The 24,121-nt window shown below is 41.8% G+C and overlaps 1 protein-coding gene and 1 long non-coding RNA gene across 2 annotated transcripts in view; one reads left to right on the plus strand and one right to left on the minus strand.

Moving 5' to 3' along the window:
• Positions 1 to 3,871, minus strand: part of PPP1R11 (protein phosphatase 1 regulatory inhibitor subunit 11) — a 48,461-nt gene extending 44,590 nt beyond the window's left edge. The window contains exon 1 of the mRNA XM_069237332.1: positions 3,602 to 3,871. Coding sequence (XP_069093433.1) covers positions 3,602 to 3,673 — 72 coding nt within the window. The 5' untranslated portion in view covers positions 3,674 to 3,871. The remainder of the gene's footprint in view (positions 1 to 3,601) is intronic.
• A 111-nt stretch (positions 3,872 to 3,982) lies between these two features.
• The window catches only part of LOC138299212 (uncharacterized), a 32,008-nt gene continuing 11,869 nt past the window's right edge, over positions 3,983 to 24,121 (plus strand). Inside the window, exons 1-2 of the long non-coding RNA XR_011204722.1 lie at positions 3,983 to 4,137; positions 22,058 to 22,147. This is a non-coding gene — a long non-coding RNA (uncharacterized lncRNA). The remainder of the gene's footprint in view (positions 4,138 to 22,057; positions 22,148 to 24,121) is intronic.

The raw sequence follows: 24,121 nt of genomic DNA on the forward strand, positions 1-24,121 counted from the left end.
TGCAGGGTACTGTAGCTAGTGCGAGGTCGGCTGATCGGAGGTTGCGGGTGGGAGGTCACTCTTTCGTTGAGGTAGGTCGGGCCGGTGTTGTGGAGGGATTTGTGCGCGTGGGTGAGGATCTTGAAGGTGATTCTCATGTCTATGGGGAGCCAGTGAAGGGATTTAAGGTGTGGTGAGATTCGTTTGTGGCGGGGGAGGCCAAGGACAAGGTGTGCGGCTGTGTTCTGGATTCTCTGGAGTTTGAGTGTGGTGCTGGCATAGAGGGCTTTACGGTAGTCTAGTCTGCTGCTGATGAGTGCATGGGTGACTGTCTTCCTGATCTCTGGGGGAATCCATTTGAAGGATTTTTTTTTTTTTAGAGTGCGGAGTGTGTGGAAGCAGGAGGAGGTTAGTGCATTGATTTGCTGTGTCATGGAGAGGGAGGGGTCCAGAATGACGCCAAGGGTGTGTGCGTGGTTTGCGGGGCCTAGGGCAGTGGGCCACCAGGAGTCGTCCCATATGGTTTTGTCGGCCCGAAGATGATGATCTCGGTTTTGTTGGAGTTAAGCTTGAGGTGGTTAGTTGTCATCCAGTTGGCGGCGTCGAGGAGAGCAGCGTGTAAGTTGGTTTTGGCAGTGGTGGGGTTGCGGGTGAGGGAGAGGATGAGTTGGGTGTCATCTGCGTAGGAGAGGATACTGATTCCGTGTGGTCGGAGGATGTTGGCTAGGGGGAGCATGTAAATGTTGAAGAGTGTGGGGCTGAGGGAGGACCCTTGGGGGACTCCGCAGATGATCTTGGTAGCGGTGGAGTGGAAAGGTGGAAGGCGGACTCACAGGGTCTGGTTGGTGAGGAAGGAGGTGAGCCAGTCTAAGGCTTTGTGGCAAATTCTTATGTTGTGGAGGCGTGCATGGAGTGTGTGGTGGCAGACAGTGTCAAAGGCTGCGGAGAGGTCTACGAGAATGAGTGCGACGGTCTCGCCTTTGTCGACTTTGGTCCTGATGTCGTCAGTGCATGCGATGAGGGCAGTTTCCATGCTGTGGTTCTTACGGAACCCGGATTGTGAGGGGCCAAGAGTGCTGTTTTCTTCAAGGAAGTGGGATAGGCGGGCGTTGACTAGTTTCTCTGCAACCTTGGCGGGGAAAGGGAGGATGGACATGGGGCGATGGTTGGAGAGGATCTCTGGGGCGGCTTAGTTTTTTTTTTTTTTTAGGAGCGCAGTGATTTCCACGTGCTTCCAGGGGTCTGGGTAGGTGGCGGAGTCGAAAGAGGAGTTGATTATGTCACGGAGTATGGGGACGATGGTTGGGCTGGCTTTGTTGTAGATGCGATGTGGACAGGGGTTTGAGGAGGATCCGGAGTGGATGGAGTTCATGGTTTTTTCGGTTTCTTTGTGTGTGGTGAGGGCCCAGGTGGTGAGTGTGGTGGTGGGGTCATGTGTGGGGGTTGAGTTGGGTGAGTGAGGGGTGTGTGTGGTATGAAGCTGTTGTGGATGTCCAGGATTTTGTGGTGGAAGTGGTTGGAGAGGGCGTCACATAGGGGCTGTGAGTGGGGGGGGTCCTATGTTGCTGGCTTTGGGTTTGGCTAGCTCTTTAATGATGGTGAAAGAAGACACAACTGCGCTTATAAGTCACAACATACGAGACTCCTTCCAATCTGGAATAACCAGCGACGCTCTCAGATAGATGGCATCCTTCATCACAGGATGCACCCAAAAAGTCAGGCCCCAATCCTCACATCACATACCAAGCATAACATCTGTAGCGTTTCCCAGGGCTCATCCCTTAGTCTCACACTAAGATCTACATGACGCACCTCGCTGACACTGTCAGTTATCACACCATCATAATCTCCTCGTAGGCCAACGATACCCGGATCGTGCAATATCTCTCGGCCAAGCCAACTTCAACCAAGAAGAATTTCCACAACTGTATGAACAGCGTCACTGGCAGAACTCGGCCCCACCCCTTCTACCACCCCAGCATGAGCCTTTGCTCAGCACACCAGGCCCCCGCACAGATCCCTCACACTTGTTGCTGCTGCGCCAGAGGACGATCCCTCTCTTTTTTCACCGCCAAGGCCTGGAACGACACCCCCCCACCCTACCCCCCAACCTCTGTACCACCCCTCTGCTGACTGAATTCAAGAAAGGGCTCAAAACTGGCTGTTTCGAACGAGACACTATGTCACCCTCTGGCTACCCTAGCTGGTGATAAGTCGCACCTTACAAATACGTGATTAATTGATGACACCAGTGACAAAATATTGTTTTGATGCAAACAACAAATCGCCTACCGCAGTGTTTTTTTTAACTTATGGTCTGCACTTAGGTCCTTGATTTCTTACAAAAATAAATAAGAGCAGTTTAATAAAATACATACACATAAATAAGCAAAATTAAAAACATGAATGTGTTCTGTACATGTGAAGGGTTTTGAAATCAGAGGCTAAAATTAAGTTTGTATCCTAAGCATGATTTGTAGGAGCAAGTGCAGTGACATTAAACAGAATTCAGTATAGGCAATTAATGGCCTCAACTGAAGTACTGGTGTGCACAGACATAAAAAAGATAAAGTGAAATGTTAGAGTCTAGCATACTGCATGTAATCACAGTCACAGAACCAAATCATGGTTAGTGGCGGATGGTCGCAAAGTGACAGCCAGCCGGATACCCCGGTCTGATCTGGGCACGTGTCGTTGAGACTGTGGCATACAAGAGACTGAAATGTATGTTTTTTTAGTGGCTGGTGTCAATGTCAGCAATGGGCGAGAGTTCTGCCCACAAGATTATATCTACACACTTTCGAGAGGCCATCATACAGCCAACCCACACACGGCAGAACCAGCATCATGCACCTTCATTCGCCATGGAATAAAGAATTGAGATGGTCCATTCGAGTGAGAGACCCACTCTACTCCCCCTTAAGACAACTAAAAGGGTATTTAAAGAAAGAAAAACATCGCGTTATCACACTACCTAATACCCAGAAAACGAAATTTAAATCGACTAGGAAGCCACGGTATTAATTGGTCATTGGTAAGTTTCAAAGATGGTAGAGGATCCACAACCACAGGGGATCAATAAAAGACTTACTGGCATGACTAACATGATTCGGAGAAACTGCACTGACCAAGTCTTATCTGGGAGCCGCATCAAGGGAGCTGTAACCATCTCGCTTACGGGGACCAGCAGAAAGCAACCACCTTCTCCGACGTGCGGTTACAGCCAAAATGTCCTCGGGGACACCATTTTCTACTCCAGAGCTTTTCCCTTAATGGCATAAAGCATGAGATGAATCGCAGCTTAGCCCCAGCTGAACTTCTCCAACTAGACCGAACAGTGATTTTCAGACAGAAAGCCCAGCACTGAACAGAGGCGTCCCTGCTAACATAAAGGCACCGGCTAACCTTAAGAACGGTGAAGCCTTGCTTAAGCAGGACATGAGCTGCACATGCATAAGGGCGTCAGACAATATGAAGACATGGCATAAATGCCGGATATGTAATTGGCACCAGCGGACACTATCTGGTCCCATAGCAACACCTGCTGCCAGTGCGGTCGGAGGCAAGACACCCCCTTCTCCATCCTCAAGCTCCAACCTACACCCCATCCTTGCCGTCTCACCGGTTCGCTGGTGCTGCAAGTGGTCTCAGTGACGGTGTTGGAGGCTGCGTTACTGGTGGCGGATTCGGCCATGGCGAGGAGTCACATGGGTTGCACAGCAGCTCGCAGCGCTGCCCCGGGGTTGACGCCTTAAGCAAAAGGAAGGCACACACACCAACAAACCAAGCCGCGCATGCGCAACCCTTCACCTCCCAGAGGCAGGCATGCGCAGTGCAACGCTTCCCACGCTTCTGCATGCGCAACATCAGAGCTGCGTAAACGGAGGGCACGTAATGCATACGTAGACCGTGACGCAGTTGGCGAGCTCTCTAGCCCCCACCCCTCCCCTTCCCAGGTGGTCCTGCTTGGTACAATTACCGGAAGTCATGGGTTTCTTGCTTGCTTGGGAGGAGGCCGCAAGGACTAGGTTTTGTGCACCGATATGCCAACAGATCTCAATCTCGCAGATTGTTCCCATTTGTTTTAAAGCAAAAAAAAAACGCTCGATTTTAGCCGCCCCACCTAAAATTGCCCCTGCTTCAATAGATGTGTAACAGGTAAATACATTCCGCCGTTTTGATATTGAAATCTACGTTCGTGTTCTTCAGTGTTGACATGTGTGGTTAAGTGTCGCACTATTATATTGCGGGTTTTAGATGACTAAAGCACACAGCTGGGCTTGGCATGCTACGCAAACCTCCTGCAGCCGTTCTGGATGTAGGGGTGAATCTTTCTTTTTCTCCTATTTAAAACGTACTCCACTTAGAGTCAACATTACCTAAAGGCGTTAGAGCACGTTATGTAAGAAATAGGTTTCAAAAGAGGAAGAAGTAACTAAAATGGTAACAGCAGTGAGTAGCAGTGCTTTAATGGGCCGGTACGGAGTACCGGCACTTTTTTTTATTTTTAGAGGGAAAGTACCTGCACTTCTCGAGAAAAACGTAATACTTTTAATTGGAGCGTACCGGCACTTCTCAAAAATAAGCAGGCACTTCTATTTTTCCATTTCAAGCACTGGTGAGTAGTTAAAGCATCATACACAAAAAATATGTTCCATGGGGAAAACGAAAAAGCCTCAAAGCCAACAGGGCTTGCTACAACGCCCGTCGGTCTAAAGGGACTTGAGCTCCCTGAACGCACTTCTTCCTGTTTTGTGTTTCAGCCTGGGCTTCTGTATCTTCCAGGACATACACAGTGTTTTATCTGGTGTGTGCTGGACCATGCTGAAGATGGGGCCTAAATGACAGCGTCCTACAAAGTATTCTACAGTTCATCCAGTGGTTGAAATGTATAAAAACAGAATGGGAACTGTGACCTGGAGTGCAATAGGTGAAGAGTCAGGGAGCCTGTGGGCTGAGCCAGAGACACGGCAAAGAAGAACAATGTTCTGAAACTTTATTGTTGGCCTTTCACCTTCATCCAAATAACTATAAAAATATAAAGCACATACCTTAAATGAAAAATAAATGCGAGTTACAGTGATCAGTGGAAAATGTGTTCTTTTGTGTTGTGAACGCTCAATTGGTTAATGTGATCACTGCATATGCTTGTAACCAGACTGCGACACTAATTAAAATAAGAGGTTTGAAATGTAGGATCAGGACTTTGAGTCATTATAAAACTAAGGGCCTCATTACGAGTATGGCAGTCCTGGGACCGCCATACTTGCGATGGAGGGCCGACCTCCAAATTACGAAGATGGCGGTTAGACTACCACAAGACCTCTGCAGCCACCTAGATCTTGGGTTCTGTGGCGGCAGTGGTAGGGAAAGCCATGATCAATCACAGTGGTGCAGATTCCAGGACCGTCGTGCTGATCACAACTTGCCTTTCCGCTGAGCTTTTCATAGCGGGAACCCGCCATGAAAAGCTTGGCGGAAAGGCAGGGAAGGGGCCCCAATCAGGGCCCCAGGCCGATTTTACCAATTGGACAGTGTGGCTGGGGGCATATGTTGTGCTCCCCTGTGCTTGCACTATCGATGCACACTGTTTGCCATGCACAACAGTGGCATGGCAACAGTACACCCGAGGAGCATCTAGTGCTGCACTGCAGTGACAGTGGCTTTAGGCTAGCTTTATGAGCCAAAACATGCTGCCGCACTGCTACTGCCTCAGACACACCGCCAGCCCAGCGGTAGTGTCATAATGCAGCAGTTGGGATGGTGCCGGCTGGTGCCTTTCTCCTGACCGCCGCAATGGTGATCAGACCGCCAAAGTCAGAATCAGCCCCTAAGTCCACAGACAATAAAGAAAAAGATCACATGAAATGATTCAACGGTAAAAACATAAAGTTTTATTTAAAATTAGGAATATTACAGAAAGGAAAAAAAAAGTAATTAGGGAATGGAATTTCAATAAATCAAAAAAAAAAATCAATACATCTGAAAGAATCTCAGTAAATCTTGATGAAAAAAGACCCCACTGGAAGAGAGGAACAGTAGGGGGAACCTGCACATCTTTGGTCATCCAGAGAATTCAGAATCCAAAGAGAAGTCCTATGCATCCTTTTTCGAATCATGGCTCCCTCAAATGTTGGAAATAACATTTGATCATACATTCGAAATTGAGAGAGCCCATAGGTCCCCAGTACACTCTATCGCTACCTCACTCAACCGACCCAGAGGCTTATCTTTCACCCACTCAGATACCGTCACACAGAAATGATTCTGGAACTGATAAAGCAGATCAGAACTATCTCATGGAATGGTCACAAGATTGGGATTGCCCAAGACTTTGCTAAACCCACAGTTACTCGAAGGAAACAATTCCTAGCTCTTCGCCGTGATCTCAAATCATTAAACATCACCTTTTCCTTTGCAGGTCCTGCCAAAATGAGGATCTCTTACAAGGGTAAACCAAGATTCTTTGATGAACCAAAGGACCTTGAGCTGTTATGAAACAAATAGCAGACGCCCAAATGACACACAGACCTCACCATAGGCCTTTTCTTAAATGTCTTTCTACACCGTATTTTACTATTATCTCCCTTAAATAAAAAAATCTTGCTTGCTCAAAGGCTTGCCGAATATCATATCGTTCCATATGCTGTCTCTGTCACCTCATTCACTGATGAACCAAAGCCCGAATGCAGTTTTAATAACAAATTACAGACTCTCAAAGGTTTCATTAACTTTCTCATCATGTGCCTGTGCCCTATATATAAGCTCCCCCGAATATTAATTTGCTTGCTACATGATGTACCGCTCTATATGTAAAATCTGTTATCCTATTCAATATTGGACCCAAGGTCCTAAAGTCATTGATTGAAACAACTAGCAGACTCCAAAATGATTTACTGCTTCCCTCACCATATGCCTTTCTACAAATATTTTTTCTACACTGTAACTTACTACAGCTTCTCTTATGATAAATACTCCCTGAGTGTTTAAATGTCTTGGTAAATGTTGTTGCGCTCTCAAGGCAGAGCCTGACTTATCACTCATTTCTCTCAAGAATGTCAGTGAACAGTTATATAATGATTATTTTTCTAACCACTCTATATTGGCTATCAGATAATTTCAAGCTTTGGCCTGTTTTTTTTTTGCCTTCAGGGCCACTTTTCTCCCTAGTGAGGCCTTCATGCCCCCCCCGTTTGACTTGTTCTTGTTAGTTTTCAGTACAATGCATATGTTGCTATCAAAGAGTACCTTCTTTCTTTCCATTTGTAATGCTAGATCACTGCTACCCTTTCTATGTGCCCTCCCTTTTCCAGTTCAATTGCTCTTCTTACTCCTTTTATCCAACCCTAGTGACGACCTCATGCTAGACATTGCAATTCCCAGATGCACAATAGACCTCAATGTCCCAATCACCACTTCAAATTGTCAGTTTAAACACCAAATATCTAAACCTTCTTACTAAATGTAAAAACGTTTGTAGACTATTGTCATAAGCTGAAGGCTGATACTATTCTAATTTAAGAGACCAGAGCAGACAAGACAGAAGCCCGCAGCATGCAACACTCATGGATTGCTGACTGCACATGCTCTCCAGCTACTAAGATAAAGAAAAGAGTATTCACCCTGATTGCCAAAAAAGCCAACTGCTCCATTGAACAAAATCTACATGACAAGAATGGCAGATTGTTACCCACAAAACTCACAAAAAACAACTACTCTTTCTTTCTTCTCAACATCTACAGCCCCAACTGCTGACAATCGCTCCTTCTGGCCTGCTCTTAATCAGAAATTAAGAAATATACATCAAGATATTAAAATCATTGTAGTGGAGAGATTTTATCTCCCATTTGATACCACTTTAGGTCGACTCTCACAACTTAGACACATACCAAATAGATCTCATACGCAGCTACATAAACTATCACATGATAACAATTTATTTGATATCAGGAGACTCTACAACCCATCGGATAGTGAATTTACTTTTTACTCACACTCACAACTGTCTATCCAGAATAGACTACTTTTTTGTGAGCAAAAACATAGTTCACTCGTCCACACAACTGGCTATTGAACCCATTCTTATTCTGGATCGCGCTTGTATTACCTTAACGCTATATATTGATTTGCCCCAAAATAAATTGGGCTCTTGGAGAATGATTGATGAAATACTACACAACATAGAAACTAAAAAACATCTTGCGCTAGCCCTAAACAATTTTTTTACTCATAACATCACTTCAGAAATAGACGTGGAAAATATATGGGATGCCATGAAAGCCACTATCCGTAAAGTCATGATTTCAATAATGACAACCAAAAATAAAACCCACAATGCAAAACTAAACATTTTAAAGACAGAAATGATTGCCCTGGAAAAGACTAGGATCATCAATCTTGACCCCTCATTAGCAATTAGGATAAAACACATTAAATATGAGTGTAATACAATCTTAAGCAAGCAAGCTTATATCTGGGTCAATAAAAAAAGGTAACAACCTCCTAGAATGAAACAAAGCTGGGAGATTGCTTGCTTTAACTCTTAAGGACACCAAGATACAGATAAATGTGGCTGCCAATAAAGACCTCCAAAACACTCTACAAACAATCCCAGAAAAAGCTCCTAGACACACTTCAACACTTTTATTCAAACTTATATAAACCATCCCCCCAAAATAGTGCAGCTAATAATGAGGCTTGCAAAAAATGTTTGGAACCTCGAATTCTCCCTAATCCTACAAAGGATGAGTTAGAAAAACTTAGCCACCTTATCACACAAAATACATTCCTACTGCAATCAACTTTCTCAAACCAAAACAAACTCCAGGCCTGGATAGCTTCCCAGCCTCCTTCTACCAAAACTTTAAACATATCTTAATTCCCCATCGTCTATCCTTTTTTAATAATTTTGACAGCAAAGGTGAAGTTTCAGGCTCCCCTACTGAAACCCACATAGTTGTAATACCAAAGGAAGGCAAGGACCCGCAAGAAATGAAAAACGTTTGCCTAATATCACTCCTAAGTATGGATTTAAAAATTTATACCAAGATCTTAGCTCTAAGGCTAGAGAAGGTCCACCCATCACTGATACACCCTTCACAAACAGGTTTTGTTAAGGGACGGGTGGCCGCAGACCACATTTTAGTCATATAATAGAAAAAGCAAAGCAAATCCCCCCCATGGGCATGGCCCTGGATGAGGAGAAGGCATTTGACAATGTATCATGGTCTTTCCTAAGTGCGACCCTTGAGAAATTTCAATTAGGCCCCCAGTTTATACATATGGCCATGGGCATCTATCAAAAAACTGACAGCTCGAATGAAATTAAATGGTCAGCTATCTGATAACATTCCGCTGTATCAAGGCACCAGACAAGGCTGCCCATTATCTCCCCTCCTGTTTTTACTATTAGTTGAACCATTCCTCCATTCCATTGGGACTAATAAAAATATTCTGTGAGTCCCCTTCAAAAAAGGACTACAGAAACTGGCAGCATGCGGGGATGACATTTTAATCTTCCTTGCAGATGAGGAACAAGCAGTTCCTGAAATACTCAATACTATCGCCTCCTTTGCAACAGTCTTAGGTTATACTCTAAATAAAGACACAATGGAAATTCCCCCCCACCTAAATATTCTTTGCCTTCCACATATGGCTACTCCCTATTACCTAAGATGGCAACCTCATAAAATATAATATTTAGGGATCAAATTTGCTGCCTCCTTTTAAGAGACTAGAAAACACATTGAGACTACTATACTTAACAAACCAAGGAAACTGACAGATTCATGGTCCCCAAAATTCATTACTTGGTGGACGAGGATTAAAGCTGTTAAATCGTTCCTTGCTCCACAAATCAATTTCTTCTTTAAAACATTCCCCACTAACCTTTTCATTGTCATATCACAAAATTCATATCAAATTTCATATGGAAAGGGAAAAAAGCGAGAATTTCCCTTCATAAACTTCAAAGGGACATATGCTCAGACGGAGTAAACCATCCTAATGTTCTACACTACCAAATAGCTTTTGGGTCTAGACAGATAGGCCCTGATTATGATCCTGATGGTCTGTCTCATGACCCCCAGATCCACCGATTGCGGTTGGACTGCCACTAATGCGGTGGTCCGAGTGCAGCGGAAAGTGACGCGTCGGATCACCAGCACGGCCAGGAATGGTAGTCCCGCAGTCTGGCGTTCCCAGCAGTCCTAATCCGCCATGGCAGCGCTACGCTTGGGATTACGACTTGGTTCTCCACCTTCGATTTCATGGTGGTTTCACTGCCATGAAAAAGGCTGGCAGAGAACGGGTGCCGGGGGCCCCTGCACTGCCCTTGCACTTGGCATAGGCAGTGCAGGCCCCCCCCTGGCCAGCACTGTTGCAGTGTTCACTGTCTGCTTTACAGACACTGAACATTGCGAGGTTGCTGGTGATCCCTGCATCCTACAGCATTTCTGCCGGCTCAGTTACGAGCCAGCGACAACACTGTAGGGTGTTTCCCGCTAGGTCGGCAGACGGAAACTCTTGTTTCGGCCCACCAACCTAGCAGGAAACTCGTAACAGGCCCGGTGGGGAGGCAGCCACAATGGCAGTAACCTCCCCGCCGGAAGTTCGGCAAACTTGTATGAGCCCCATAATCTGGTGGTCCAACCACCAACTACTAATTCCCCTCCCTAGGTGGACACTGAAACGGAACTAGTCTTCCCTCGCTCACTCAACAATGTCTTAACTACTAAACAAATTACATTTTCTCACTCCTATCACATTATTAAAGACTTTATTCTAGATCCTAAACACCCTGACAAATGTTTTACAAATAAATTAAAAGGATCAGAATATACAAATTTATGGTTCAATAAATCAATAAAATTAGACCCATCCCTCAATTTCTGGAAATGCTGGGATAGGTGAGAATATTCTCTGTTGAAGATATCCTCCCTAGTCATTCTATAACCTTTTTATCACTTGCTGATTTTTTTTTTGCTTCAACCTATGGATTTTTACCATTTCCTAAACTTAAAGGTAGCCCTCTGCAATATAAAGAGGCCCCACACTGCGGACTGCTTAATTTTCCTCCAAAATCTTACTCTCTCGACCCATACAGGTTCTGCCATGTACAAAACATTACAAAAACGATTAAAACCAGAACACGTGTCCATACAAAACACATGGAACGACTCCTGCTCTAATCAAAATATGCCACATAATCCCCTAAATAGCTGGAAATATATATGGGATTCCTTGCGCAAATATTGCAGCTCCCCTCTAATATTACAATGCGAATTTTGGACAACATACAAAACATATTAGACTTTGGTATGCTTACATATATGAGGTCTATTAGATTTAGACTCCTGCTGGCACTGCAATGAAATAAAGGGGACCTTGACCACCTAATTGTTAAATGCAAACTCGTCCACCCTTTTTAGTATAACATCGAAAGTACACCATGTGATATTTTTAAAGTCAAGATTCCCCTGACACACACTATGGTCTCACTAGGCATTCATGCAGAAACTAACAGTCTCCTCCTCAACGCCCTATCTTACTGGGACAGAATGCTATTTGAGCTACTACTGACTGAGGGCATTAAGACCATACTTTCCAACTGGAAAAACTACAATAACATCTCATGTCTTACATGGTGGGCATGGGTTTGCTTCACAGAAGCTCTGACAAAATCATACATAACACTAACTTTAACTGCAACTCCTCCTGCCAACTATGGGCTAAATTAGATACGTATCTACAAAAAGTTAACCCCCCCTTGAACACTTATCATACTGGTCAAAAACCCCAGTCAGGTTAGGATTCCTATTTACCCCCTCACCTTCTATCTTTTCTGTCTCTTTTCTCCCCTCTCACTATCACCTTCATTCCCCCCTTATTTTTAATCATATAAATATCACACACCTTCTTCCTCTATTGGTTCTTCCACGGATCAGTGCGTATTATACCTTGTCTTAATGCTTCATGTTTCTTTTATTTATATTCCAAAGCACTGTACTACTCTTCTATGTACTGTTTCAATCTTAAAATTAAAAACTCCTTGAAAGAAAATAGTAAATCAAAATAATGCAAGAGGATCAATGTAATGTCTTTCTCCAAAGCAAGTAAACAGCCATAACTAATGATAGTTAAGCAAGTGACTTGATATATAGTCTGCTCTTTAAGCAAGTAAGCAAAAGCTCATGTGTAAATTATCAGACAGACTAACACTGCCTGCACATGGAAAAAGTCTGGTACACAACCCAAAAACGTTTTACTAGGGTTTTAGACTTAGAAGCTACACACATTTAGTGGTGCAGATGACAAAATAGGGTTGTACTGTCAATGTCACAGTATAATAAGCTGATGAATGCTGTAATAAATAACATACATTCAATAAGACACTGCTAGAAACACCTACTATCAACAGCATAATAATGAATGAGATATGCATACGAAATGATTCAAATGACAAGAGGTTTATATATTACACTAATACAAAAGAGAGTTCAACTAATTAAATGGCCCTTAGGAAAGGCTCAAATAAAGGTCCTTGAAAGTTACAAAGAAAGGAACATACTGAGCATGGCTTTCTCAAGAAGAACACAAATTAATGCAGTTATGTTTTGCTAAATAAAGAAGACAGTGATTTGAGCTTATATTTTGCTAACTTGTTGAAATGGAAAAATATGCAGAGAAAAACATGCATGTGGAAAGAAATCGTCCACATAAAAGTTCATATTTATTTCTGGAAATATTAATTGATCTCAGTGTAGGCTGGCTAAGACTTATTCATGCTAACTATAGCTTATCTGAATTAAGCATTATTTTTCTAATTAAAAAAAGCACTCCAACATTCCTACCCTCTGATTATTCATGAAATTATCACACTACACTATAATACACTGGTACTTCATTCATCATTTTTAGGTACTTCAATTTCTTTTCTGTAAGGCCTTTAAATCATAATGCTCTATCAATTTGATTTCTTCAGGTTTGATCTCCTCCTTCTTCCTTTGGCTGGTTATTTTCTTCTTTTTTCACAACCACATTTTAAACTTCCTTTAAAGGAAGTAACTTCCAAAAGGTTACACATTAATGTTGTACTCATTATGATTAACATAATATAATTAATATAGTTAGTATTGTTTTTAGTACTCCACCACCCATCTCACTAATCTATTCACCCATTGTAGCAAATCCTTTACTGACATTTCACAGAAAATTTCAATATTTTGCCCACACACCAATTTTTCCCACAGAATGAACTTCACTCAAAATGTTTATTATATTATCAATATACTTTTTAAATGCGTATGCTGTTATCTGGCATAGACATACCTCATTGCTGAACCTTAATTATACGACACACCACTTTCTTTAGCCAAAACCAAACCTATTTTGAATCACAAATTACACAAATGGCGAACAGTTCTTCATTTATTTTCGTTTATGCGCCTGCAGTATTAGTAGCCAATATTGTTCCTAAGTGGATAACTCAAAGTCACACTAATAGATCTACACACCATACACAGACAAAATAGCCTGATCCATTCTATGTTCCGTTCTTCTATAATTCAATTCACTCATTTCAGACAACCAATTCATGTGGTGTATCTTAGGGAATACCAAAGCTAAATAACAATCACCTTCCAGTTACTTGGAATGTTAGAATACACTGCTTTGTTACGTATAGGGTCTTGACCCAACATAAAATTTCTGTCAATTATAAAAACTATATCTTCACACACTTATTCCAATCATAGCTGAAGTATTCCATCTATGATGCCTCATTCGCATCATGCACACAACTCCTTTCTTCTCTTTTTCGAAACCCTACATCTAAGATGAATCTGTGAATTATTAATCATGGTCTCATTTTGAAAATGAAACTCCATTTCTTCAACACAACTAAATCGCACTCTTCTTTCATTATTTTTGCTAATAAAGCTACGTAGTTTAATGTGTTCCATCAGTAACTGAATTATAAACCAAACTGGGACTATAATGTTTTATAAAGGCATCTAATCTTTCAACTTCAGGCATATTCTCTATAGAAACATTATAATTTACTTCATATTCTTACAAAAAATTAGATTCAACAGTATACTAAAATAAATGGGAACATGGCTAGTTATAAGTTAAAAGAGGTCCTTAAAGCAAAAATTTAAAATACATCAGATCAATCTCTCTTCTAGCACAATTGTCTTCAGCTATACCTATTCAGGAACTATATACCTCTTGTTTGGTACTCATACTCTTATTGAGCATGTCTATATTGACTTGTCAATCTCTTTGTCATTCAAATCTGTTTTTGCATCAGCTAATTTTTTATCATTTCTTTTCAGACGGTTAAATCTTTCTTACGATCTTCTTTCTCTCACTCCTTCAGACCATTTATCTTCAACCAGGCTTTCATCTTCTGATTTGTTTTCTTCACCTGTCTCATTTTCATCTTCATTTGTAGCTTGATGTGCAACATTTGCAACTGGATTTTAATTTGCTCTTGGGGGTTTCAGTGTTCAATTTTGTTCTTTTGACACATTTGAATGTGATCATCAATTGTTGTGCTTTGCTTTTTAAGAGTTTTCTTTTTTCTTTTTATTTTTTTGTTCTTGTTATTCTTCTTGCTTTCTTTCAAATCCTCGCTCTCCCCCTCTGGATCTACGTAGCAAACTCAAGCTTGACTCTGTGAATCAGCAGCTTGTGTCACTGCTTCTTCTTAAACTCTTGGATCTGCTTGTTCTCCCACCCTCTTTATCTACATAGCAAACCCAAGCTTGCCTTTGTGAATCAGCAACTTGTATCACTGCCCCTTCATCTGCAGTCCGCACTCATTTCTTGTGAGATGCATGATCCACTACAGCAAGCCTTCACACTCCACAGCAGTATTTATCACCACTATGACTTGGGAAATCTCATTCAACCTAGGCTCAAGACAACTTTTTATGTTTCTTCACCACAACCCAATCTCCTTGTTCCATGTCATTGCAGGGTTCATTGTCTGCAGAAGGTGTAACAAGCTTCACCTTGTGAGAGATAGAGCATAACATATTAGCCAAACATTTGCAGTAATCCTGAACCAGATCATCAGTAATCTTCAGAAGCACAGCTGGTAGAATACCAGGAATTCTCGTAGCTCTCACATTAATATCTTGTGCCTTGACAACACTGTTGTTTTCATTGGGGAACTTCTAATTCTGAGTAGAAATACACGAAGGGTATCTGGCCATTTCAATGACACTGAAGAACACACTTTTGCTAATGTTGCTTTAATCATAGCCCTTTTCACTATACAAGATGCTTTGGTATGTTTTGCTTGATCTACAGAGCTACTGATTTTTTTAAAGAAGCTGGTAAACAGAATCTTGGGATTAACTCCCTCAATAACAGCTTGGCTACAGTTAACGAGTCACATCTTCTAATTGGATCAGGTTTGATCCATCCCAAAAACAGATAAATCACCTTCAGTATGTGTTTGATGCCAATGCAGGACACCAGATCCACAAAAACATCTACCTGTAACTTTGTGAAAGAACTTTCTGATTTACCCACATGACGCATAGTCACTGGTAGTCACATTTACCTGCTGACATATTACACATCTTTGACAAAAGTTTTCTGCAACAGTTCGAAAATGAGGATCACAGCAATATTTCTTGTATGTACTGATCATACCACCACTTTCTACATGTGCAGGATTGTGCATGTATTTTGCAGAAGCATTAATTCTGGCAACACATACATCCCATCGATTGATATCTATATATCACCTTTATCTTGTGTACATCCTGCTTTTTCCCAGATTTTCTTTTCATCCAGAGATGTTAGTAGTATAAGGGGATACCTTCCATCAAACCTTTGACAGGTGCCCCTCCCCGTGATGACGTAGGCAATGACGTAGGTAGTGACATGGGTGCCCCCGCACCGTGCTGATGTAGGCAATGACACAGGTGTAGGTGAGTCACGTGGGTTGTGACGCCAGGGGGTCACATGTTAGTCATGTGCCAGGGTCCTAGCCCCTGTGTCTAGGTCTGTAGGCTGTGTAAAATGAAGGTCCTGCTGGTGTGCAACCTGTTTCATGGCATAAGAGGACAGGTCTGGACAGGTCAGACATTCAGGACCAAGTGGCTGCTTGGGTGCCTCCTCACAGGGCGGAGCATTGGGAGTATAAGGCCAAACCTCCACACTGCTGGCTAATCCAAAAAGAGGGGATGGGCTGCAATGTGCCTCCTCAGAGGGAGGAACTGTGGAAGTACAGAGCCCCAACCCACCCTCCCCAGAGCCTTGCATAACCTAGAGGGAATGTCCGATGGTGACCTTTTAAAAAAAAAAAATAATCTTGAAGCCCATAGGCACAGAAAGGACCAATCAGGTTGTATATCGACATAGAGCATGACCTTTAAAAACAAAAGTCACAATTACCTAAGGGGATTAGCTGTGTGTAAGGGGGAGATAAGTGGGGCCTAACTGGCCACATGGGGGTCTTCAGTTTGTAGAGGAGTTGCTGACCACCACCCCTAGTTTCTTATCTGGCCCAGTTGTTCCTGCTTACATCAAACAGCAAACTTTCAATCTAGGTTTTTTGCAAGTCCGAATGATCCATGGCTGTCTTCAGACATATATGTACTTTTCTAGAGGAGTTACTGCCCACCACCCATAGTATCTTATCTGACCTGCTTGTTACTGCTTACGTCAAACAGTGAACTTTTAACCTCTGTTTTTGCAAGTCATAGTGACCCATACATGCTAACAGGTGTCAATGTGGAAAATGGTAGCCCCCCCCTGGTGTAGTGTTATGAAAGTGTAACCATAAAGCATAATATATTTCTGGCCCACCCCTCAACAATACCTATACATATTGAGCTTGGAACACACACACACACCTCTCACAAGACTGTTTTTGTGAGCGGTGAATTGAGGCTTGGGGAGAGCAGGGCTACCCCAGACCATTAAGGAGAAAAATATGAAGGACAGAGCGCAAACTGGTAGTGCAGACCAGCTTCTACTGAAGGTAAATAACTATGGGCTGTTAGCATATTTTGTAATGTAATTCCAAATTGCTGCTGTCTCTAGCCCCCCTCTCCCTAGGACACACAGCGCGTAATATGTGCTATGTACTTGAATACTATTGTCTAAGGCCATGTTTTCTTTTACATTTATTTATTATTATTATATTCTATTTTTATGTTGCGCACAATGTGTTTTGATTAGGATAAAATGGGCTAGGCGTGCCCAGCATGAACCCTTGCATCCCTCAGCACCCCAAGTGTCCAGTACCTTAAAGGTGGTGTATAGGTGTGTCCTGCGTTTTTTTAAGTGCTTTGGGGGTCATCACAGACCCCAGCACCCCAGACGACTAGCAGCCTATGGGACGTGTGAGGGGGTTAAATGAGGAAGCTTAATATTTAAGAGCACACCTCCACATCTCGCCACAGTCCTCCTCCAACATGCATTAATATAATTTTAAAAAGTGTTTGTAAAGGCAGGCTTTATCTATCCGCACAGCTATCCACATATAGTTCAGTTCTTTGCAGCAAACCCTCGGCGCTACTTTATGGAGAGTCAAAACTACAGCTCTCAGTAGGCACATTAATTATAAGAGGTATCTTGACAATTTATTTTACTTCCGGAAGGCTGCATGCACAGGGAACTTTTCAGCATGTGCTTTTAAATAGTAAGCTTCCTCAGTTACCCCCCTCACACCATCCCATAGGCTGCCCCTGTCCTCTGGGATGCTGGGGTCTGTGATGACACCCAAAGCGCTTAAAAAATGCAGGATACACCTATATACTGGCCACTTGGGGTGCTGAGGGATGTAAGGTTTCATGATGGGCACGACCTAGCCCATTTTATCATAATTAAAACACATTGTGCGCACCATAAAAATAGAATATAATAATGATAGAATATACATTAAATAGAAAACACGGCCTTAGATAATAGTATTCAAATACATAGCACATATTATGCGCTGTGTGTCCTAGGGAAAGGGGTGCTAGAGACAGCAGCAATTTGGAATTACATTACAAAATATACAAACAGCCCATAGTTATTTACCTTCAGTAGAAGCTGGTTTGCACTACCAGTTTGCGCTCCGCCCTTCATATCTTTCTCCTTAATGGTCTGAGGTAGCCCTGCTCTCCGCAAGCCTCAATTCACTGCTCACAAAAAGAGTCTTGTGAGATGCTTGTGTGTGTGTGTGGTCCCTATGGAGGCTTTTTATACTTGCTGTGCCAAGCTAATTATGCATAGGTATTGTTGAGGGGTGGGCTCAGAAATATATTATGCTTCATGGTTACACTTTCATAGCACTACACCAGGGGGCCTACCATATTCCATAGTGACATCTGTTAGCATGTATGGGTCACTCTGACTTGCAAAAACAGAGGTTGAAAGTTCACTGTTTGACGTAAGCAGTTACAAGCAGGTCAGAAAAGATACTATGGGTGGTGGGCAGTAACTCCTCTAGAAAACTACATATCTCTCTGAAGACAGCCATGGGTCATTCTCACTTGCAAAAAACCTAGGTTTAAAGCTTGTTGTTTGACGTAAGCAGTAACAACTGGACCAGATAAGATACTAGGGGTGGTGGTCAGCAACTCCTCTACAAACTACGTATCGGCCTCAAGACCCCCATGTGGCCGGTTAGACCTCACTTATCTCCCCCTTACACACAGCTAATCCCCATAGGTAACTTTGACTTGTGTTTTTAAAGGTCATGCTCTATGTCCATATACACCCTGCTTGGCCCTTTCTGTGCCTATGGGCTTTAAGTTTATTGTTATTATTTTTTTTTTTAAAAGGTCACCATTGTGCATTCCCTCTAGGTTACGCAAGGCTCTGGGGAGGGTGGGTGGGGCTCTGTACTTCCTCTGTTCCTCCCTCTGAGGAGGCACATTGCAGCACATCCCCTCTTTTTGGATTAGCCAGCAGTGTGGAGGTTTGGCATTACACTCCCTGTGAGGAGCCCCCCAAGCAGCCACTTGGTCCTGAATATCTGACCTGTCCAGACCTGTCCTCTTAGGCCATGAAACATGTTGCACCCCAGCAGGGCCCTCATTTTACACAGACCTAGACACACGGGCACATGACTAACACGTGACCCCCTGATGTCACAACCCACGTGACTCACCTACACCTACGTCATTGCCTACGTCAGCACGGGGTGGGAGCACCCACATCACTACCTACGTCATTGCCTACGTCATCACGGGGAGGGGCACCTGTCAAAAGTTTGATGGAAGGTATCCCCATATACTACTGATGTTTCACTTTCCAACTCTCTAAGCCCCTCAAGATTTTAAACCAAACTTGTTAGAAAATTACTTACATTTTACCTTCTTTTTCAGAATTCACATTTATTGGCAATGTACTAGAAACAACAGCACAACACGTTGCAACTTGGTCAGCAAACTTATTGCTCAATGAAGCCATGTCATCTCCACTCTTATGTGTAGCACATTTCACAACAGCAATTTTATTTGGCAATTTCTATGTGTTGAGCAGCTCCAAAATATGTGGGACATTCTTAATTGGGGTGCCAGCTGATCTCTTGAACCCCAGCTGGGACCACAATTGTTTGAAAATATGAGCCACTCCAAAATCATATTGACTATCAGTATAGATTGTAAGACTCAATTCATTGGCTATACAGCATGTTCTTATAATGGCAATCAATCCTGCTTCTTGCACTGAAGTTAACACTACACAAGTATGATGCCTCACTAACTTATTATGTCAATGTGTTGCTCAAAGACTTCATGATGGTCCCCAGACAAGAACCATACACAAACAAAATTAAATCATCCAAATGGAGTGGTATATCTTGAATAGCTGGTCTTGGTTTGGTGCATAACTCTGTCACATCAATACAATAGTGCTCAAAACCAACAGTTCCATCATCAGCTACATCAGCATCTTTCTTTGGTCAAGGCAAAAGCCTAACAAGATTCAGGGTATTACTACGTTTTATTGAAATGTCCCCAACCACCAAAATAATACCATATTAGACAGCTAGTGAGGTGTATGAGTCACTAATTTTTCAAATGAATGTATGACCAACACAGAAAGTGTGTATCCCATCACCATTGTCTTGCTCTGAATAACTGCCAAACCAGTAGCAGCTATGTTTTTCATGCAACCACGCACAGTTACCCCTATTGGTTCTAATGTAGCAGGAAAAACTGCAATTGGTCTTTACAATGCGATGCAATCAGTCTATGCAAGCTAGCTAAGAGCTAGTCATGCCATTTTAATTGAACCTGAATTAACATTATTTTTCTAATTAATAAAATCACTTTAAAACAGAGTGAATACTGGCTAGTGGCAGATGGCAGCTAAGCGATATCTACTCAGCTCCTTGGCCTGTTCTAGCCATATGTGGCAGAGATGGTGACATGAAAGGGACTGACCTTGATGTTTTTACTGCCGGGGGCAATTAATTCACCAGGCTACTTATGGTCAATACTGATTAAAGATTATAAAATAAACAATAGATAGAAAAAAATATAACAAGCAAACAGAAAACACCATCTAAAATGAACAATTATAGAAAGAACTAAAGGAAAGGAGAAACAGAAACGGTATTACACAAAGAGTAACAAACAAAGAAGGATGAAAAAAGATAGAGTTTTGATCCCTTATATAGGTTAGGTTTTGTGTAAGGGAATGTGTCAGGTTTGGTCTAATGCCTAATTTCTGGCCCACTTGGTGACTTTGGCGAAAGACATTACTTTAGATGCCACTTTAAATGATCAGTGCATTCTCAGACACAGCTATGTTACTCATCAACCATCAGTTATGTCTGAGATTTCCAAATGTGTTTATGCCAAAATAATATTACATATCTTTTCATAACGAGTAGGCTTAAGAATGGCATTAGAAAAAATCTGAAAAGAATTGATGCATTCACCCCACTTGTGAGATTTAAGAATATTTTTTATTTTTTTAAATTCAAACACATAATCAAGTTCCCAAAAACACCATGACTTCTTTCTGCGGACTCACAATGCTAAACATTTAACAACCAATTCTCTAGGAACAGATTAGCATATTTGAAAATTAACAACACTCTATAATTGCAACAAGGTCAATTATTTCCATAGACCATCAGGTACATCAATAACACATGCCTTTAAAGTGACTTGGGAACATGCAGCTTTCTTGCAGTATTCTTAGTTTTCAATGAAACCAACAGTTGCACTTGCAGTATATTACACACCCCACAACAAATAGCATTGGCTGTGAAGGCACACTTCAACCAAGTTTAGGAAAGTCTGCACTTATCTTAAATCACAATTCTGAATCAGCAAATTCTTCAAAAATAGCCCTGTTGAATTTAGTACTGCTCATAAATAAGATCAACTAATATTTGTACACTCACATTTATATTTCAATTCAGAAAACTAACTATTTCAATCTGAGACAATGGAAATGGAAAAACGTTTTTACTAATTTACATGTGAGTAGATCTATACATGTAAATGTACTCTTACACTTTGTAGTAAATATAATACTTTTGTCTATTCACCATTTACTAGTGTAAAATTATAATAAAGCATAGACTTGCATGTCCTCATCCCCCGAAACTAGGATGTGGAGCCAAATTTACGAGAGAAAAGTTAATACTAGTAACTTTTCACATGTAGGCAGAGACCTCCACCCCTGGAATCTAGATCTCACCATGGAGATCTCCATATAGGGAAACGTTTAAAAGTTTATTATACTTGAACAAATATTGAAAATAATTTTATGTTTAATATTACTTTAAATTGATATTTATTAATTTTACATGTAGAACAAAATAAAAAAAAGTACAGCTCTATCAACTTAATTTTGAAATACATTTTTAATAATGTTAATATATTAAATTAAATTAGAATTATTTTGTGAAGATTGAGTTGAAAAACACCAACCTTCAGTAGATGTATATACTTAAAAAATGTAATTAATAATAGTTATGTACATAATGTATTCAAATCAATGTAATTATTTAGAAAAAATATTTACCTTCATTTATAAATACAAAAAAGGTTATTGAAATATTTGAAAATAAAGTAATATGTTTTTTTGCATACACTATGTATAGTGTAATGAAATGGGAAGCCAGCAGAGTCCCCGCCTCCTCCCAGTCAGGAATAATGCAGCGGATGGCAAACAACAAGCAGTTAAGTTTTATGTATGTATAATTTTTAACTTAAATTAAATTTACATTTTTCTTTTAACAGTCTTTCCTATGTGGCTCTATTGTAAGTCCTCACCACCATTATTTTCTACGGGAGGGTGTTACAGTACCAGTGGTTGCCCAAGTGTGGTGCTAGACTTACTACAGGTAAGAAGTGGAGTGCACTTACAACTGTTATGCTTGATCTTTAGCTGTAGTAACTACAGAAGTGCAGTTTATTTTAAATAGGAATTGGCTTACTCTTTTGTGGGTGGATGCATGCTCCTCCCCAACCTGGACTTCCCTAAGAGTTTATTAAAAAACAAAAGAAACAATTTCTTCTCACTATTCAGCTTCATTTTAGTTAATCAGTAGAATCACCCAGGCTTGCAGGTAAACCCAGTATGCTTTGCTCCAATATCTATGAACGAGTGATTCTCTCCTTTCAAATAAAAACACCAATTGTTATTGAATTTCTCTCTCTTTCTCTTGGTCTCTTCATTTACTCAAATCAAACTCTTACTTCTCCACATTTAGAGTAAACTCTCAAACTTCACTTACTGACTGCTCTCAACAACTGCCCTATCTAATCTGACTCGCCTCCCTAACTCCAACTGAATTGTTTAATTCAACTCCAATGCGGGTATATTGGATGCTGGTCGTAATCACATGATTCTCATTCTAAGAAAACTGAAACTCAAATCTTCTAGTCAAGCTTTGGTCTGGTAATGGTACATCTTTGGTCACAATACCTACTGTGCAGTGTTTTCAAATACACTTGCCGGACTCTATTTCTTAATATCTATCTCTGTGACTGACACAGCATACCCTGATATTCTGAAACTTGTGCCGCTAGCATTGATCTCAACAAAGTATGTATAACTGTGGCTTCAAAACTTAAGGTCATATTTTTTATAGTTTTTTGCGCATGTTCCATTTGATATGAAGGGCCAGATGTAGCAACCCGTTTGCGAGTCGCAAACGGCGAAAATCGCCGTTTGCGACTCGCAAACGTGGGTTTGCTATGCAGAAATGCATTTTGCGAGTCGGATCCGACTCGCAAAATGCATTTCAGACTCGCTAATAGGAAGGGGTGTTCCCTTCCTATTAGCGACTCGCACTGGTATGCAATTCCATTTGCGGCCGCGAAAGCGGCCGCAAATGGACTCGCAGTTACCATCCACTTGAAGTGGATGGTAACCCAGTCGCAAACGGGAAGGGGTCCCCATGGGACCCCTTCCCCTTTGTGACTGGACCAGATATTAATTTTTCAGGGCAGGGAGTGGTCCAAGGGACCACTCCCTGCCCTGAAAAACCGAAACTAAAGGTTTCGGATTTTTTTAAAGTGCAGCTCGTTTTCCCTTAGGGAAAACGGGCTACACTTTAAAAAAAAAAAACCTGCTTTATTGACAAGCAGGTCGCTAACATGGAGGCCTGCTGACGTCAGCAGGCCTCCATGTTAGCGAGTGCCTATACTCGCAATGGGGCCGCAATTTGCGACCCACCTCATGAATATTCATGAGGTGGGTCATTGCGACCCCATTGCGAGTTGCAGTCGGTGTCTGAGACACCGTACTGCATAGCAATTTGCGAGTTGCAAATTGCGAGTCGCAGGGACTCGCAATTTGCAAGTCGCAAATTGCTTTTTTTGTACATCTGGCCCGAAATGCCTTATTTTCAATTTCCAAGATTACATATGTTTCCTGTCAGTATCAAGGCACAGTCGGGGGGACACAAAGGTAGACTGCCTTTTCCTACTCTTTTCACAGGATGGATGCTGTCCATCCCACCAAGAAGTTTGGCAACACTGAAATATGCTGAACTCATCCCGATGTAATTTTCAGACACCGGGACACATTCTGCAGCTTCTGCAAGTTGTCAGATTTTGTTCTGAGCAGGAACGTGCGGCCAGCAGGGGGTTTATCAGATTCCAGTTGGGCCCATAACAAAGTCCGAATTTAAGTGGCCATCACACCTCCTCCTGGTTGA

The sequence above is a fragment of the Pleurodeles waltl genome, chromosome 6 (assembly GCF_031143425.1).
Source record: "Pleurodeles waltl isolate 20211129_DDA chromosome 6, aPleWal1.hap1.20221129, whole genome shotgun sequence".
In the NCBI taxonomy this organism is placed as follows: domain Eukaryota; kingdom Metazoa; phylum Chordata; class Amphibia; order Caudata; family Salamandridae; genus Pleurodeles; species Pleurodeles waltl.